The 17,848-nt window shown below is 36.4% G+C and overlaps 2 protein-coding genes and 1 pseudogene across 3 annotated transcripts, besides 1 other annotated feature; 1 reads left to right on the top strand and 2 right to left on the bottom strand.

Annotated features, from left to right (window-relative positions):
- Window positions 1-7: 7 nt before the first annotated feature.
- On the bottom strand, window positions 8-750 carry TVAGG3_0072900 (uncharacterized protein; the record flags this gene model as incomplete). The annotated part of the gene is made up of 1 exon (XM_051221789.1): window positions 8-750. A coding segment is annotated over one exon (743 nt), but the record flags the coding sequence as incomplete, so codon positions are not given.
- A 409-nt stretch (window positions 751-1,159) lies between these two features.
- Window positions 1,160-17,848: part of a mobile genetic element that runs on past the window's edge.
- Window positions 13,365-14,226, top strand: TVAGG3_0072890 (annotated as a pseudogene). Its single transcript has one exon. A coding segment is annotated over exon 1 (862 nt).
- TVAGG3_0072880 (uncharacterized protein) lies at window positions 15,784-16,203 on the bottom strand (the record flags this gene model as incomplete). Its single annotated transcript, XM_051221788.1, has 1 exon — window positions 15,784-16,203. One exon carries the CDS (start codon window positions 16,201-16,203, stop codon window positions 15,784-15,786), a length of 420 nt encoding a protein of 139 aa, XP_051106774.1.

Raw genomic sequence — 17,848 nt, 5'->3', positions numbered from 1 at the left:
TCCATACCTTGTCAAGTCAATGTCAGACTTATTTATGAACGGGAAGTATCCAGCATGTTGTCTGACTGCTTGAGGGTTAGGTTGGTACCATTCGAACTTGACACTTGCAATTCCTTCAATTGCATTCAAAATGTCTGAGTCGGAGTCAACCATTTGTTCTCTCTTTGTAGTCTTGAAAGCGTCAAGAAGTTTTGCAGCTGTTTGTTCATTGCCATTTGCATAGTAAATGTGACCATCCAAATCTGTTATGGTCAATCTGAGATTGTATCCTTTCTTATTTCCGTCTTGAATTGCAGCAAGTACACCCATGAAGCCTTCTTTGTTCTTTCCTTCGTCAAAGTTTACTGTAAAGGTTCGACCAGATGTAATTTGACTTCTAACTTCACGATACTTCTCATATGCATATCTTGTTCTTTCCATGGGAGCATGACCATCCTCTGCACTACCTTTTTTCCTTCTCAAAGGATGCAATTGTTCGTCATGTTTCCAGTAGAATCTGGCAAAGCCGTCGTGTCCTTCAACTTGAGGTTCACTAACATCGAAAGGCATGTCCATAAGACGTTCTTCTTCTAACCTCTCTAGTCTGTTTGGATAATTTGCACGTGCTGTTTCCAAATCCATTTCGTAGCGAAGACCAGCCAGTTTGTCATAGACTTTTATGGGTCTTCCCTTCCTATATTTAAAATTCTTCGAAACTCTCCAACCATATCTTTGCAACTCTGCTTTTATTCTAGCAGACTTTCTATCCATTCTATATGGGGGCATTTTTATAAAAATAAAAAAATGTTTTTTTCTTTACTTAACATAACCGCCTGCTGCCATAAGTCTTTGACGCCAACCCATACCAGCTAATGAAGGTTGACTTGGTTTAGTTTGGAAACTAAACTTTGGTTTTGGTTTATCTTCAGTTTTTGGTTTCTTCTTCTATCGGTTTTTCGTCACTTTTCGGTTCCTCTGACTTTACTTCACCTGCAGGAACAGTTGTGTCGTCAACATCTTCATAAATATCATATGCCATTTGTTTTTGTTTTCCTTTCAACTTTTTGTGTTTGTTGTAAAGTTTAGAATATTTCGACTCTAAGTCAATGAGATGTTCTATAATGAACTGTTGGTCAGTGAAGTAAACTTTTCCATCTGTTGTCTCGAAAGCTCCTTCAGAGTAATCTTCTCATTCTTCAGGTTTTTTTAAGATACTTGCCAAACTGGGGCAGGAAAAATTTCTATGAACTTACTCCAAGCAAAAATAACTTAGTCATTGCACCAACACAAACCATTCAGCTTTATGTAGCTAGAACTGGTGGAGCCAAGTTCTGTGACCTTTTTGCAAAGAAAAGGTTGACTTAGACTTTGGTTTCTCAAACTTCAACAATGAAGTAAACTATTATTTCAATGCTGTGCTGGAACTGTTGGGACCAGTTAAGTTCATGCGAAAAAGTTGAATGCAAGAAGAATAGAAAGCAGACTTTGCAGTCCTATATGTTGGAGCCAGATATTTCAAATGCTTTAGCTGCCCAAATATATTGCAGTTCCACTTATGTTCCCTATACACCAAATATCTGTCAAAGACTTTGCAGGTGAAGTTGGAAACCAAAGTGCTGACCCAGGTGCCAAGAACAGATATTGCTTTAACAACTGCAATGAAACATGCAGATACTATTTGTTGTTACTGTTCAGACGAACTATAAATGACTATTCTTGTTTCTTACAACCCCGGTATTAAATATCATATAAACATAGATGGCAAATAATTTATCCAGAGAAGAATATTTACAGTTGAGGATATGAGGTCATACAACTTGACATTAGATGCTATGAACTTTAACAACAACTTCACAACAACCATTAACCCTGAAAATGCAAGTTCTTATTATGCCATCATGTGAAAGTATGGACTCATACAGGAGGTCAAAAAAACTCAATAATCACAAATGGAGACCGTTCAAACTTTTGGCTTGGCATTCCATTTGCTGACCTCAGAAGACTTTATGGGTGGTATTTTCAACTGTTGGTACTGCAGTACAAATACAATATACTCGGTGAAGCAGAAGGCTCCCTAATGAACTGAGAGCAAAGAAGTTTACAAAACCATAGCACTTTTCACGGAAGATAGCTCTTTTGAAGATTCTGTTCGATGAAACCTGCTGGGCTCCTCAGATTGGCATAACGACAGCTTCCATCGAGCAGATTTTTGGCAGCAGCGTCAGTAAGTTGTTCTTGAACTGGACTTCCTCTCCCGTCAAATATTGACAGTATACCCAGTTTTGACATTAATATTATGTAGATAAACTTACCTTCTAGAAATATCTGTAAGTTTTTGAAGTTATATTTTTGTCTGCTTCAAAGAACTTTCACCATTTCGGTTATACCAACTTTCTTGCTTTATAGAAAATATTTTGGTTCAGCAAAGACTGCTATTCATATAACATTTTACCATTGTTTGTATAAAGAACTATTCTGTCAACTGTGATTTGTATTGTTTGTGTGATGGTAAACTTTGTTTTCTTGCTTCAATTCGAAGAGATACTCGAATACGTCCATCTTTTTATTCTAAGTAAAATGTCATTTCCGAAAAATAGAAGCGTGAGTGTTTCAAAAGGTTTTAATGGCGGTGGCAGATGTGAAGTTAAATTCACCAACTCAAACAAAACAGTCAAAGTGGTGTTGTCAATGTCAAAGACAGGAGATGGTGAGTTGGTGGGAAACCATACGAAGACGAAGATGGTATAACAATTGTTCCTGTAAAAGAACAACAACATATCCTGAAGTTAGCAGAGACTTAAGTTCTGTTGCAGTCGTATTCGAAACGACTACCATAACAACTGAAAACAAACTTCAAACTCAGAGAGATAGATTTGTCAAGCTTTAGGCATATAATATAGAACTTAAGGTGCGAACACCAACCCTTGAAAAGTGAACTCATATGTCATTGCACCTCATGAAGTCTTGAAAGAACTATTAAACTTTTGACAGAGGCAGACGATAATAACATCAAAGAAATAGAAACCGACAACTTAGTTGCTGTGGTGTTTCATATATGTCATTGAACAAGATATACTTTATGAAAGGAGGTGAAACGTTGAACTTAAAGTATAGTTTCCCAGACGTATAAAAATATTTGACGCCAAACATTTCATTAAAAATTTATTTGCTAGTAAAAATGTCAACTCATTAAGATGTTTGAGAAAAATATATAGATTTATTTCAATGACTTTTACACACTTGAACGATATGAAAGACCCTGTTTTGTTTGTTCGTGTAGACAAGGAAAGTTCTATGTCTTACAAAATATTGAACTTCTTAGACAGAGAACTTCAAGAAACCCATGTGAAGTTTAGATGAAGTTCTTCTCCACTTTCAGAAAAACTTTTAAATATATATAAATGGCAGAAGATATAATGGTTTATACTATTACGACTAAAAACCCTGAGTCATATAATTCTATAACAAACAAACTTACAAAGTTCAAGGACGATATTGTAAACTAACTTTAAACACAATGACGACTAAAGCCTGTTTTGCTCTTTTTGACACCAGAAGACTTTATTGTTGTGAATGGTTAAAAATACTCCTTTGGAGATACTTACTCAGATATACCACCAACAGGTTTTGTTGACTTATTTAATACTTAAGTACGGTGTAAACATGTGCTGCAACTAGAGCAGGTTTCATTATTTTGGATGGCCGACTGAGTTTACTATAAAAGATATGAGCTATAATACAAAAACTTATTTTCTTGGTTTTTACTACCAACAGTTTCCTATAACAGGAAAAAGGTGTCATTACAAGGAATGTCTATTCCATTGACCTTAAGCACACTCTTTTATATATTGTTTCAAACTTACAGGTTCAAAGTGTATTCGAATGTTCGACAGAAACTACTATGACCAAAAGATACTTATGCGTATAAACAATACTTTCTCTGCTGTGGTTTGGCTATTGTTCATTTCGAATTGGCAGAATTTTCAACCTTAGTGAACTCAAAGCACTTTGGCAAGTTAAGTTGACATTAGTTGACGCAAACTTGTGTTCCTGCTAAAAACTATCTTTATGTCTACTGTATTTGTCAATGCACCCGGCAGAAAGTTCGGAATTGAAGATGCAAACTGGTGAAAGTATTGTATTTCACAAGAACAACTTCAACAACCAAATAGTCAAGAACAACAAATGCAACAAATGCAAATAAACAAGCAAGTAATATTTTTTTATTTCTTTCACCCTAACAAATAGATGTTTCAAGATTTTTATGACTTTCCAAGCGTCAGGAAATATGTGTCTCATTTCGAGACTTAACAAACAGTTCGAGAATTTGAAACGTTTAGTTCATTTATGTTGACTCTGCCCCAGAATGTTATGTCATGAAGAATGGGATGTTGCTTTAACAAACCAAGAGCAACAATAGTTTTCTGAACAAGAATGTAGGACAGAACTTAAAGAAATAAAAGTTGTACAAGTGGCATTGAAGTGTTAGATGCTTGGGAGTATCTTATTTGTCAAAGTTAGAAGATTTTCTCAAGTTTCGAGGTATAAAGTTTTATACACTTCTCCAAACTTTCTATTTCTATCTTTCACTGGATATTAAATACTGACAAAGTAGAATGGAAAGAAATATTATTAGAAGCTTTGGTTAGACCATGTCAAAGAAATTTATATGCAATGGAACGAATAGAGTCTATGAGGATATCTTATGTTGGTTTGCAAAACATCTTACAACAATCACAGTGCTTATAAACTGCTTCTCCATTTATAATTGGAGAAAACCAAGGACATGTTAGAAACAGCTTTCTTTACAAGATATTTTGTTGCAAAACTCGTTGAGGGCTATCGAACCCTGAATATGACAAACTTTTAGGAAAACATCTTGCGGTAAATTTAACTCTTCATAGAGAATTAATGAAACTTATAGTTTTGCAAATGAACTTCAAAAGTATAGATACAACAAAGTTTTAACTCAGACTGCTTTGAAGAGATCTTATAACAGACAAAGTTTGGAGTTGTTGAAGAAGAAAGTATAAAACGCAAAGAGTTTGTGAAAAATGTCAATTCTTATTGGTTTCAAACAATGCTGTTTCCGATGAAGTTAGAAAAGTTCTGACAGGAAGATATGTAGTTGTCAAGAACGTCAGGATTCTCATATGCAGATACAGATATATTTTGACGGACTATACAGAAACTTTGACCAATCTGACTTTTTAAACCACTTTGTTCTCATATTCTGACATTAGCATATTTCCAAAGTTCAATTCCCAAGACAAAATTCCATCATACCGAAGAGAGACAAACATGTTAGAAGCAACACAGGAGTTATATGAACTGTTATAGATGAGACTAACTTTGAGTGTTTAGATAAAGGTCATTGTACGTTCGTATAAACAATATGTCAGATATTATGGTTTATATGCACAGCTGTCTAAACGAACATCTTGGCAAATGTGTCAAAATCCTTTTGACGTTCAGAATAGTGTATATTACAAAGAAAAATTTTTCTATGAAGTTAAAAATATATTTTTTATCCGATAGAAAAGATGGCAAAATATCATCTCAGTCAAACAAGTATCATGTCAGAGTACAAAGAAGAACTAGACCCATCGCTTATATTTTGAATGTTTACTTCTTCATTTTGAAAAGTCTATCATTCAGCAAGTTTTTTTGGAACATCGAACCAGTTAAGTTTTGCTATTGTGACCTAAAAATGGATAGCGAAATTTAAGACTCCCCCTAGACATAGAAGGTTTGTTAGGCAGTCAAAGAAAATTTTGACAGAAGTTTCTCAACCTTAAAGAAGGCAAGGTCATTACAAATTTATACCTTATGAACCAAGAAAGCAGACAGATACTGAATCTTAATGATCTAAGATAGTTTGAATTCAAGGTAAATGGGTAAAAAGATTTTGTAGGTCTAAAGCAGTGTTTTTCCAGAGAACTTGACATTTGACCCAGAAATGTTCTTAAAAATAACAAATTTCTATTTTTACATTGTCAAAATTTCTTTTCTCTGGACTTAGGTTTCTCGAGCTCTGTTCTTTCTCTCTTCTTCTACTCTTTCTTTCTCTTCTCTCTTCTTCTCCCTCTCTGGTGGAGTTATGTCAAATTTCTCCGAATATATTTGTAAAAGTCTTGTCCCTTTAATAGCTCTTCTATTCTTGTTTCCTTATTTCCTTTCAAGAACAGCGCATGTGTTCTTCTTGCAGTTCAGAATTTGATATCTTTCCATCGGGCGTCATCTCTGTCAACAAGTCTGTCATTGACAACTTATAAGACTGCTCTTTGCTATGTTTATGGTTCTTCATATTCCAGAAACAGAACTTTAGAACAAATTCACCTTCTTGTTTACACTATGTAAGATTTTATGGTTCGACAGATGTTTTGCTGTCAACAAGTTGTCTCGAATATAGATAGCGAAATCGGCTAGACATTTTTCAATAAAGATAAAAATTTTAATTTTTCTAAAATATGTTTAGAAAAAAAGTTTGCTTGCATTGACAAAAATTTAGAATGTTTTTAAACAAGAACAAGAAGGAAGTAGAAAATGCTGCAGATAAAACCTATACATGACAAGTCTTTATTGCTCAGAATTATACAGGTCTAATCGCCACCACCTGGGTCGGGTTAAGACTTTCACTTATTCTTTAAAATGGCTGCACAACACAGAACTAGATGAGAAGACCATTCTATGAGTTAGTTGTTATTTTGTTCGACTTCATTTGGTCAATTTGACCCCAAACCGTCAATTCGTTCAAAGATATTATAAGAAGTTAAGTTAGTATGTATAAAGGCATACTAGTTGTTAGATTGGGATAAAGAAGTACAAAGAAGAGTTTTGAATACAATCTATAAATGAGTATATAAATCTCTATAATCCCAAATGAGAAATGCAGAGATATTAGAAAGAAACACTTCAGAAACCAAACAGAAAGAGATAGAATACATTCGAAGAATTGCAATCTTACGATTGGAAAGACTCTACCCTCATAGATGTCTTCTTATCATTAGATGATTTCGCCTCTATGGTGTTCGAAATTCCTTAAGAAAGCTCAGGACACCTTTAAACATCTTCAGTTGGTCATTTGGTTACAGGACAGCAAGAGTTTAAGTAGGATTGTTAAAAGAATACTTACTGACATTTATACTTTTCCCGGGATTGCTCGAAGACGATTTCATTGAACTGTATGAAAGAGTCCATGGCAGGTAAGTTTGACAGAGTTGAACTACTGGGAGGAAGTACAAAGTCATCAAGACCCTCTACTTCTTTCAGAGATTCATATCTACGCAAACAAAGTTCAAAATTGTAAAAGTCAGCGTAAAAATAAAGGAGTCATTTACTATACTTGTTTGAGTTGTCAAAATACTCTGTTATTTCTTCTTTAACAAATGGCAAATCTTCTTTGAATGGTAAGAATTTGTACAACCTTTTAATCTGATCATAGTGTGGTTTGAGGTAACGTATCTTGAACTATTTGTATTCACATCTCATTAGGGGTCATTGAAATCGGTAAGTTTTCGCGGATTAGGAACCAATTTCTGTCAGATTTGTAAAATCTTAGCAAAGGTTCGTAAAAAGCTTTTCGTTGTTTCTTCTGACTTAAATGCAACATAACATTCATTTATACTTCCTCATTTTCCATCTCTTCAGTATAAAATTCATATTTATAGTTCTTTTTCCTTTCCTTTTGGTTACCGAACGTGGTATTCTTTTCTGAATGCTTTTTTGTCTTTTTGCTTTCAATGACTTCATCTTTTTGCATTTTGAAGTTTCTTCCATTCTCTTACGTCTTGTCTGTGAAGTTCGTCAAAGAAGTCTGTAAATATTACCAAGAAACGATGGTTGAGCCACATTTGCTACGGCATTTCACAAGATAGTTCTAATGTAACATCACATATCCATCATTAATTTCTTGGGCAAAATTTTTACGATTTTTCATGTGTTTATGCAAGGCCTGAGAATTCTCGGTCTAGGAGGAAATTTCACTCAAAAATCTTGTGTGCTTTGGTTTCTGACCAGTCGTCCTTGCGTGTTTAGTATCTGGAGCAAAAACATGCAGTCAAATACTGCATTTTGGTACATATCGTCTTTGGACGAACGAATTAGACGCAATTGTGTTGTTACAACTGTATGTACTCGTATTCTTCAATTTTCATCAGCTTTCATGGACTATAACTGTATGTTGTGTTCTTGTTGTTGACATATCTGTCTTTATATTCCGGATAAAAATAAAGAAAAATAAAAATAACTTTATTTTTTTATTTCGGGAAAATTCATGAAATTCAAGAGGGTAGAAATGAGGGTAGAAATGAGGTAGATTCTCACCACTTTCATCCTAAACATTATTTTTACTGAATTCAGCAACAAATTCAAATTGTTAAAAAAGGTCAAGCTTTAAAAATTCTAGAGTGGTTTAGTCTTAAGTAAGATTGGTAGCTTTCTTAAAGCAAATACCATTTTGCTTGAGTCTTTATGTACGTGAAGAGAAAGTACAATGAATTCAATTACGAGTACAATGCCGAATTGACAACTAAGGCAGCTATTTGTTGTCTTTTGCCAGACAAGGTACTTTTCTCTTTCCAATGTTCGGCCAGAAACTATACTCACTTCATTGAGAAATGCCAAAACGGATTTAATAGAAAAAGTGTATTTTTATCATTGTTCCGAAAGACTTCGAAGGTGGCCCAAACACTTCCAAAATACGACGACTCACGAAGAGCAGCATGCAGTATTCTTCTTGACACTCTTGAGTTCTCCAGGTACACCGGAAAGCGAGAACTTCCGCACAGAGAAGAGAAATTGCACTCCAATACTACGCTTGACAATAAAAGGTAAACAAAGGTAATTAAGACTAAAACTTACCGTTTAAAAGTGACAATTTTTCATGAGCTCCGAAAGTCACCGAGAAAATTGGTCAGATGTTAGCAGCTTTACTTCCTGAGGAGGATGGAAAGCGTTACATTACGTAAGGTTCAAAAACAAACGAACCTGAATTGCGTAACCAATCGCAAATTTACATGACCATGGAGAGTTACGAAAAAGGTTTCTACAAGAGAAACCAGCTCTAAACAACTCTAGAAAAGGAAAGAGTAAAAAGTTTTTAATTTCTATTGTTTATTTTACTTGTAAGGGCAAGCTGCAAGTATGAAGTCGGCACTATCTCAGTCTTTGTTTTTGACGAGCGGACGGCTCTTGCGAGGTCGTCTGTTTTGCGGTCTCAGCTGGTTGTGATGACTTCTTTAATTGCGCATGTTCTTGAGAGCTCCAACTGTAAATGGATTGTAGGGTGAAGAGTCTCTCAGACTGCCTTGAGTAGTCTTTTCACGGTCGCGACGATTCTTGTGGTACGAGTCGAAATCGTCATTTGACGAAGAGAGTGAGTGCCTGTCTTCTTCCATGGGGTAGGTAGACATTCTCTTTGCTGTTAAAACGGTTCAGACTTCTTCGAACCTTGGTCTCTCTTGGATTGAGATTGGAATTTGTGGGGCAGGGTTTGCCATAAACATCCAGGGTTGGGAAGTAAGGCATAGGCTGAGGAGGGTTAGTTCGGGAAGCCTCTGTGCGTGGGTAGTAACCTTGAGTGGAAATGGTAGTAAATTCGGACGGTACTTGCTGGACTGAGGTGCAGGGCTGGTGGCTGTTTAGGTTCCTCTTGGTTTGGGAATGGGTCGGTTGGTGGGACGTCGGAACATTCGTTGTGTCCTGTGGATGGAAAATATTTTATCTGTCGGAAGAAAAAACTTTTCTGGTTCGGAAGAAAAAACTTTTCTGTCGGAAGGAAAACTTTTTCTGTCGGAAGGAAAAACTTTTTTCTGAGCGGACCAAAAGTTCTCAATTTTCGAAAATTTTTGAATGGTTTACGGACGGACAACTGGAAGATTCTTCCTGTTGTCGGGGAAAAATTTTTTCCCTTTGTCGGAAGTTTTCCAAGTTTGTCGGGAAATATTTTCCTGTCGGATGGAAGGACTCGGCAATACCAGAAGGATTTGACGAGGCAATTTACCTTATAAGAGATAAATGAAGTTGTTAAGCAGTACTGGCGCAGGGTAATGAGCCCAAGGTCAAGGTTCACCGCATATTTCTGGAAAAGGGCTGCCTTGAATTCGAGACTTCGACTTGGAATTTCCAATTCAAATACCAGAAAAAACTCCTTTCACGACATAAAGGACGCCAAAGGAGAAAACTCTCATGCTTAAGTTTCCTAAACAAACGTCCTTGATAAATACCAAACAAGGAGGAACCCCATACCCATATGAAATTGGCAATTCAGTCTTCTCCTTCACTTCTCGGGTAGCCGTTCTACATAACCTGTTGATAGGCGACATTCCAACCGGTTCAGTCAACCTTAACGTTTTGAGTAACAAATTTTTGCATTTTTTGAATGAAGCAAGTTAAATTAGTCCCACACCAATCTCGAAATGGACCGATGAGAGTTTCGCAAGCCATGTGAAGGGCGTTGAGAACGAACATAACGCGAACATTGAAGGAGCTCAACCACAATTGCAACCAAAATTGCAGGAGTCAAGGAACAGATAAGGTCCACTTAAAGCTACAAAGCTACTCTTGACCTCATGCGATAGTTACCGTTTAGGATGGTCAGAGTGGAATAAAGACAATTAAAATTAAAACTTTCTAAACTACGATGCTATACTCCAAAAAGTTATCAGAAAATGAGAAGACTTTTACACAGAGCTACTTACATGTTAAGGACTTACCTTTTCAAGCAGTCCGACCAAAGGATTGATTTGTTTTGACATTGTCCAATTTTTTTTTGTCCGAAGTCAGCTCAGATGTTTCGAATGCTCCCAACATATCCGGAATATGAAACGTTTTGCCTGAAACTCTTCCGCAATCTCAAAAAACGTTTTTTGGTTCTCATTTTCCAAACTTTTATCGGAAGGAGACAACAACTTCCAGAAGTAAAAGGAACAAGAGATATTATTTAATTGTTGATTATGACATAACTGTAATAACACAGCTTTTTTGAAGTAAAACCGTTTCATTCTTTCAAACCACTTCATTTTTCGATGTAGAACAAGCACCGAAGCGAACACCCAATGGCAGATGGTCCTTTCAAGCGTTGCCAGGGACAAGCGCCCATTCAAATTCAAATTGCCATTGAAAGCTCATCGAACAAAACATAAGACTCTCCAAAGATAGTCTTAATGACAGAGATGACCAATCTCCAAAAGCCGATGTCCTCATGAAACCAAGCTTCCATTATGAGAAATGCCTGAACGATTTCACGGGGGAAACCTTGCGCAATTACGAGAGAGAAACAACCGAGACCTTGCCAGACTCATTTTACCGTTTCTTCGAAGAGATAGACGCCAATCTGAAGGTACTCGGAAAAGGACAGAACATGCAACACCCGTACTTCGTGGGAGTACCAATTGAAGAAGGAATTGTCGAGAAGAAGAGGAGAAGAGGAAGAAGAAACACCGAAGAGCTTCCTTGAAGCCGCTACATGGGCAACCCTTTAGGTTGCCGATGGACGGTTTACGAAATTTTCCCAACCCTACCCATACAAATCGCAACAAGGGACAAAAAGGCAAGGTTCTTACCCCAGTCCTCAAACACTGGGACAAGAACCTTAACCCGGATCGCGGTTCAATCTCCATGGGCAGCTTGTCGCAATCATGGGTTCCAATCCAGGCAGAAGACGAAGGTCAGACACATGACGTGACAAGCTCAACAACCGTAAGGAGACCTCGGAGTGGTTCTAAGAGTAAAAAAAATTTCTTATTTTAGGGGAACCAAGTAATTTTAGGTGCTTTATTTGGATAAGTATGTTAATAAGGGTAATTTGGCAAAATTTAGTTCCTACCTTTTGGAATTGGGCTCTTTCGTTCATCCCGTTGCGTAGGAGGTACGTCCCAGAGGAGTTGGTTAGAATTGCCAATCCAAGGACCTTATTTGTCCTCCCAGGCATGGATGTACTGCTCGTCAGATGTTCATGACCCTCTGCCTGGCATCCAGACACCCTCTCCCTTGAGACGTAAGGCTTTTCGAAGTGCTTTCGAATTGCGATTGGTCTGCGTGACCATCCAAATGACACTTTTTGTCGTTTGGTCAAATGTTCTGTGTCTCGGTGCCATAGGTCGATGAATATACAGACAAACAGGTTTTATATATGAGTTTGAGACCAAGAAATGGTTGTAACTCGACCTGTCCGATTCAAAGACTTTCCGGGCGACCATGAAATTAAACGGACAATTTAGCTAGGGAAGGAATATAAAATGGACTGGTTGCCACCAACTTCCACCTCCACCACCTTTACCTGTTCCTCAAGTAAATAACCTTTCCCGTTCCCAGAATTCCACATTTTAATTCAAATTTCGAGATAAAAATTATTTATTTCATTGCAATGTTTTATTTCTGTTTGCCGATCTTCCAAGTATGCCCAGACAGAACCAACAGTTCAAAAACACTGCACAGCAACAACCACAAACAGAGCAAGGAATAAAAAGAAGTAGAGAACAAGGAAACCAAGAATTCTTAAAATGCTTAAGGAAATTATGGTTACCCAGATACTCTTGACTTTAGTGACAGATATAAAGAAGCTATTAGAAAGTTCAAGGAAGGAAATACTGACCCGAACCTATTTAGCTTTATGGTTCAGCACCAAATGGGATATAATTTCAAACCTGGAAAATACAAGCTCGCTAAGGGATATGATTTAATAGCATATCATCCAAATGACATGACTGAATTTACTCCAAGATATTTGGTGTCAGAGCTAAACGATAATTCAACTCTCTTCATGAAACGCGTAAAAAATAGAGACGGAACGAAAGAAGAAAGGTTTATGAGTCCGGATGACTTAGATAGGGAACTTGTTAAAAACGGTCTCGGAATATATGAAATGCCAGCAGATGAGGTACAAGAAACTCCACAGGAAGAAGTTCAGATACAACCAGACATGGAAGAAATAGTTCAGCAACAACAGCTAGAAGAGCCTGAAGGAAACGAAACAAGTCCCTCCTTTGGAAACTAACTTCACAGAACTAGATGAAGATTTGGAACAGCCGAAAAATCTTGACCCTCAACAAGTGTATGCGGGGAATATGGAATCTTTCCAAGAGTCTAAGAAAAATTCGCTGACATAGTAGAAGAATATCGAAAAATGTTCGCCGACATACAAAAGACTCCAACATCAGATGAAAATATCCAGCATAGAATGGAAGTACTGAAAGAAAGTACGCAAATACAACAATCCTTTTTACTTACGAGCATATAACGTTCAATCTTTGGATGAACTCGGTGAAAATAAAAGGTTAAATTTCAACAAAACATATAGAAATGAAACATTGTTTAAAGTTCATTCAGAACCTAGCCAATATGGAAACAAACCTACTTTTGTTTCTGCAGACGATGGAACTACAATGAGATGGGGTCATAAAGCTAATCCGGATAGGTGGTTCATAAACTTACAACCACAATTCCAAGAAGTTGTAGACGCAATGGAAGTGAATGGTGAACCAGATATAGCTGGTATTTTCAGCGCGGCTTTAATGCCATTGAAAGATATGAAAGATGCAGATATTTTGGACCAGTATGAAATGAACATGGCTGATGGAAATATAACACCTGACGTTCTAGAACATTTATCTCAAAGAACTACACAGAACCATAGAGATGGTATATTTGGTGAAGAGTTTAGAAAGAAAGTTAGGGAGAGAGAAGGAAGAGAACCTATTGTACATGACCTTGCAAACGAAAGTTTACAAAATGTCATAAAAACTTACTTTGCAGACAATGAACCGAGAAGGGATGAATATTTAAGAAAACTCAAATGGACAGTACCAAATGAAATGTTAGTATTGAAAAACATGTTCCTTGACAAAATAAAACCAACTACAGAAATAAATGACGCAAGACTGAAACATTGGGTAAAAGCTTTCCCATTCACAAAAGATATTATTGGTAACATGGAAAGAAAACCAGAATGGCTACAAAAACATATATTTGGAAACGAGCTTATTCCATATGGACAAGCTCTGTTTGAAGAGCTTGAACCGGAAACTCAGGAAAGAGTCATGCAAAAATACGCGAAGACTCAAATACAAACTATGACAAAATCTTTCTAGGATATAGGTTACCTGAGTTGGGCGACCAGAGCCCAAAGGCAAAAAGGACATGGGAAATTTACAACATACTAGGTGAACATGAGGCAAAGATGCAACAACTTGAAGCAGAGGGCAAGTTACCAAAAGCGACACCAAAGAAGAAGAGTAGAACAAGTAAAAGCTTGGTCCGAGTGGGTTCTATTATGATATATAAATCCAACTATTCTATATTTTTACCCATATGAAATGTACGCCGCTCAGAATATAACGCCAACAGTTTTGGATGCCATGAACGGAAATGTTTCCGAATGGTATAACGAATGCGACAATGCCATTAGAAGGTCAGAAATAGTTCCTGGAACTTACGAATATACAACTGCTGTTTCTTATGGAAACGTAGGTGAGTTTGGAGAAGGTTCTTCAACAACAGTAGATATTGCTTGCGACAGGTTTCATATTATTTCTATTGACAACTCATTCTTATACGTGGAACAAACCATTGAAATAAAACCTTCTGCCAAGTTGTCTGACAAGAAAGGTTGCAATGGAATTTTCTATGTCGGATACCAATATGCTCCAGAAGTTTTCATGGGATATAAGATATATTCTAACTCTGACTTAGTTCAAACAGTAACATGGGCAAACTATGAATGGTTCGCTTTGAGAAACTCAGTACAACCACAAGCTAGAGAACAAACAGACCAGTATGCAAATATTGAGAAAATAAGAAGACTTGACCCTAACGTTCCAGGAGTTTATGTTAACCTTTCTGGTTCAGATGGAACTGCTGCCACTAAAGTAAAACTGAAACTTAGAGTTCCTTTGTCATCTTTCCTCATCTTCAGGTTTTTAAGATACTTGCCAAACTGGGCAGGAAAAATTTCTATCGAACTTACTCCAAGCAAAAATAACTTAGTCATTGCACCAACACAAGACCCATTCAGCATTACTGTAGCTGGAACTGGTCCAAGTTCTGTGACTTTTGCAAAGACAAAGTTGACTTAGACTTTCTCAAACTTCAACAATGAAGTAAACTATTATTTCAATGCTGCTGGAACTGCTTGGGACCCAGTTAAGTTCACATGCGAAAAATTTGAATGCAAGAGAATAGAAAGCAGACTTGCAGTCTATATGTTGGACCCAGATATTTCAAATGCTTTAGCTGCCAAATATATTGCAGTTCCACTTATGTTCCCTATACACCAAATATCTGTCAAAGACTTTGCAGGTGAAGTTGGAAACCAAAGTGCTGACCCAGGTGCAAGAACAGATATTGCTTTAACAACTGCAATGAAACATGCAGATACTATGTTTGTACTGTTCAGACGAACTATAAATGACTATTCTTGTTTCTACAACCCCGGTATTAAATATCATATAAACATAGATGGCAAATATTATCCAAGAGAAGAATATTCTACAGTTGAGGATATGAGGTCATACAACTTGACATTAGATGCTATGAACTTTAACAACAACTTCACAACAACCATTAACCCTGAAATGCAAAGTTCTATTATGCCATATGTGAAAGTATGGACTCATACAGGAGGTCAAAAAACTCAATATACAAATGGAGACCGTTCAAACTTTTGGCTTGGCATTCCATTTGCTGACTCAGAAGACTTTATGGGTGGTATTTCAACTGTTGGTACTGTACAAATACAATATACTGGTGACAGAGACGGTCCAGATGAACTGAGAGCAAAGAAGTTTACAAAACCAATAGCACTTTTCACGGAAGATGCTCTTTTGAAGATTCGTTCGATGAAACCTGCTGGGGCTCCTCAGATTGGCATAACGACAGCTTCCATCGAGCAGATTTTGGCAGCAGGTCAGTAAGTTGTTCTTGAACTGACTTCTCTCCGTCAAATATTGACAGTACGCCAGTTTTGACATAATATTGTAAGATAAACTTACCTTTAGAAATATCTGTAAGTTTTGAAGTTATATTTTTGTCTGCTTCAAGAACTTTCACCATTTCAGTTATACCAACTTTCTTTGCTTTATGAAAATATTTTGGTTCAGCAAAGACTGCTATTCTATAACATTTACCATTGTTTGTATAAAGAACTATTCTGTCAATGTATTTGTATTGTTTGTGTGTGTAAACTTTGTTCTGCTTCAATTCGAAGAGATACTCGAATACGTCCATCTTTTTATTCTAAGTAAAATGTCATTTCCGAAAAATAGAAGCGTGAGTGTTTCAAAAGGTTTAATGGCGGTGGCAGATGTGAAGTTAAATTCACCAACTCAAACAAACAGTCAAAGTGTTGTTGTCAATGTCAAAGACAGAGATGTTGAAGTGGGGAAACCATACGAAGACGAAGATGGTATAACAATTGTTCCTGTAAAAGAACAACCAACATATCCTGAAGTTAGCAGAGACTTAAGTTCTGTTGCAGATATTCGAAACGACTACCAACAACTGAAAGACAAACTTCAAACTCAGGAGAAGATTTGTCAAGCTTTAAGTATAATGTTAAACTTGGTCGAACACAACCCTGTAAAAGTGAACTCATATGTCATTGCACCTCATGAAGTTTTGAAAGAACTATTGAAACTTTTGACAGAGGCAGACGATATAAACATCAAAGAAATAGAACCCGACATTAGTTGCTGTGGTGTTTCATATAATGTCATTGACAAGATATACGTTATGAAAGGAGGTGAAACGTTGAACTTAAAGTATAGTTTCCCAGACGTCATAAAAATATTTGACGACCACAACATTTCATTAAAATTTATTTGCTAAGTAAAAATGTCAAAACTTCTTGAAAGATGTTTGAAGAAAAATAATATAGACTTTATTTCATGTAAAGGACTTTACACACTTTTGAACGATATGAAAGACCCTGTTTTGTTTGTTCGTGTAGACAAAGGAAAGTTCTATGTCTTTACAAAATATTTGAACTTCTTAGACAGAGAACTTCAAGAAACGCCATGTGAAAGTTTAGATGAAGTTCTTCTCCACTTTCAGAAAAACTTTTAAATATATATAAATGGCAGAAGATATAATGGTTTATACTATTACGACTAAAAACCCTGAGTCATATAATTCTATAACAACAAACTTACAAAGTCCTCAAGGACGTATTGTAAACTAACTTAAACACAATGACGACTAAAGCCTGTTTTGCTCTTTTGACACCAGAAGACTTTATTGTTGTGAATGGTAAAAAATACTCCTTTGAAGATACTTACTCAGATATACCACCAACAGGTTTTGTTGACTTATTTAATACTTTAAGTACGGGTGTAACATGTGCTGCAACTAGAGCAGGTTTCATTATGTTTGGATGTCCGACTGAGTTTACTATAAACGATATGAGCTATAATACAAAACTTATTTCTGGTTTTTACTACCAACAGTTTCCTATAACAGGAAAAGGTGTCATACAAGGAATGTCTATTCCATTGACATTAAGCACACCAATCTTATATATTGTTTCAAACTTAGGTTCAAAGTGTTATTCGAATGTCGACAGAAACTATTATGACCAAAAGATACTTATGCGTATAAACAATACTTTCTCTGCTGGTTTGCCTATTGTTCATTCGAATGCAGAATTTTCAACCTTAGTGAACTCAAACACTTTGGCAAGTATAACGTTGACATTAGTTGACGCAAACTTTGTTCCTGTAAAACTTTTATGTCCTATGTATTTGTCAATGACGGCAGAAAGTTTCGAATTGGAAGATGCAACTGGTGAAAGTATTGTATTACAAGAACAACTTCAACAACAAATAGCTCAAGAACAACAAATGCAACAAATGCAACAACAAAGTCAAGAATAAAA

Source organism: Trichomonas vaginalis, chromosome IV, assembly GCF_026262505.1.
Source record: "Trichomonas vaginalis G3 chromosome IV, whole genome shotgun sequence".
In the NCBI taxonomy this organism is placed as follows: domain Eukaryota; phylum Parabasalia; order Trichomonadida; family Trichomonadidae; genus Trichomonas; species Trichomonas vaginalis.
The sequence above is the reverse complement of the archived record's forward strand: the minus strand, read 5'-3'. Positions and strand labels throughout refer to the sequence as shown.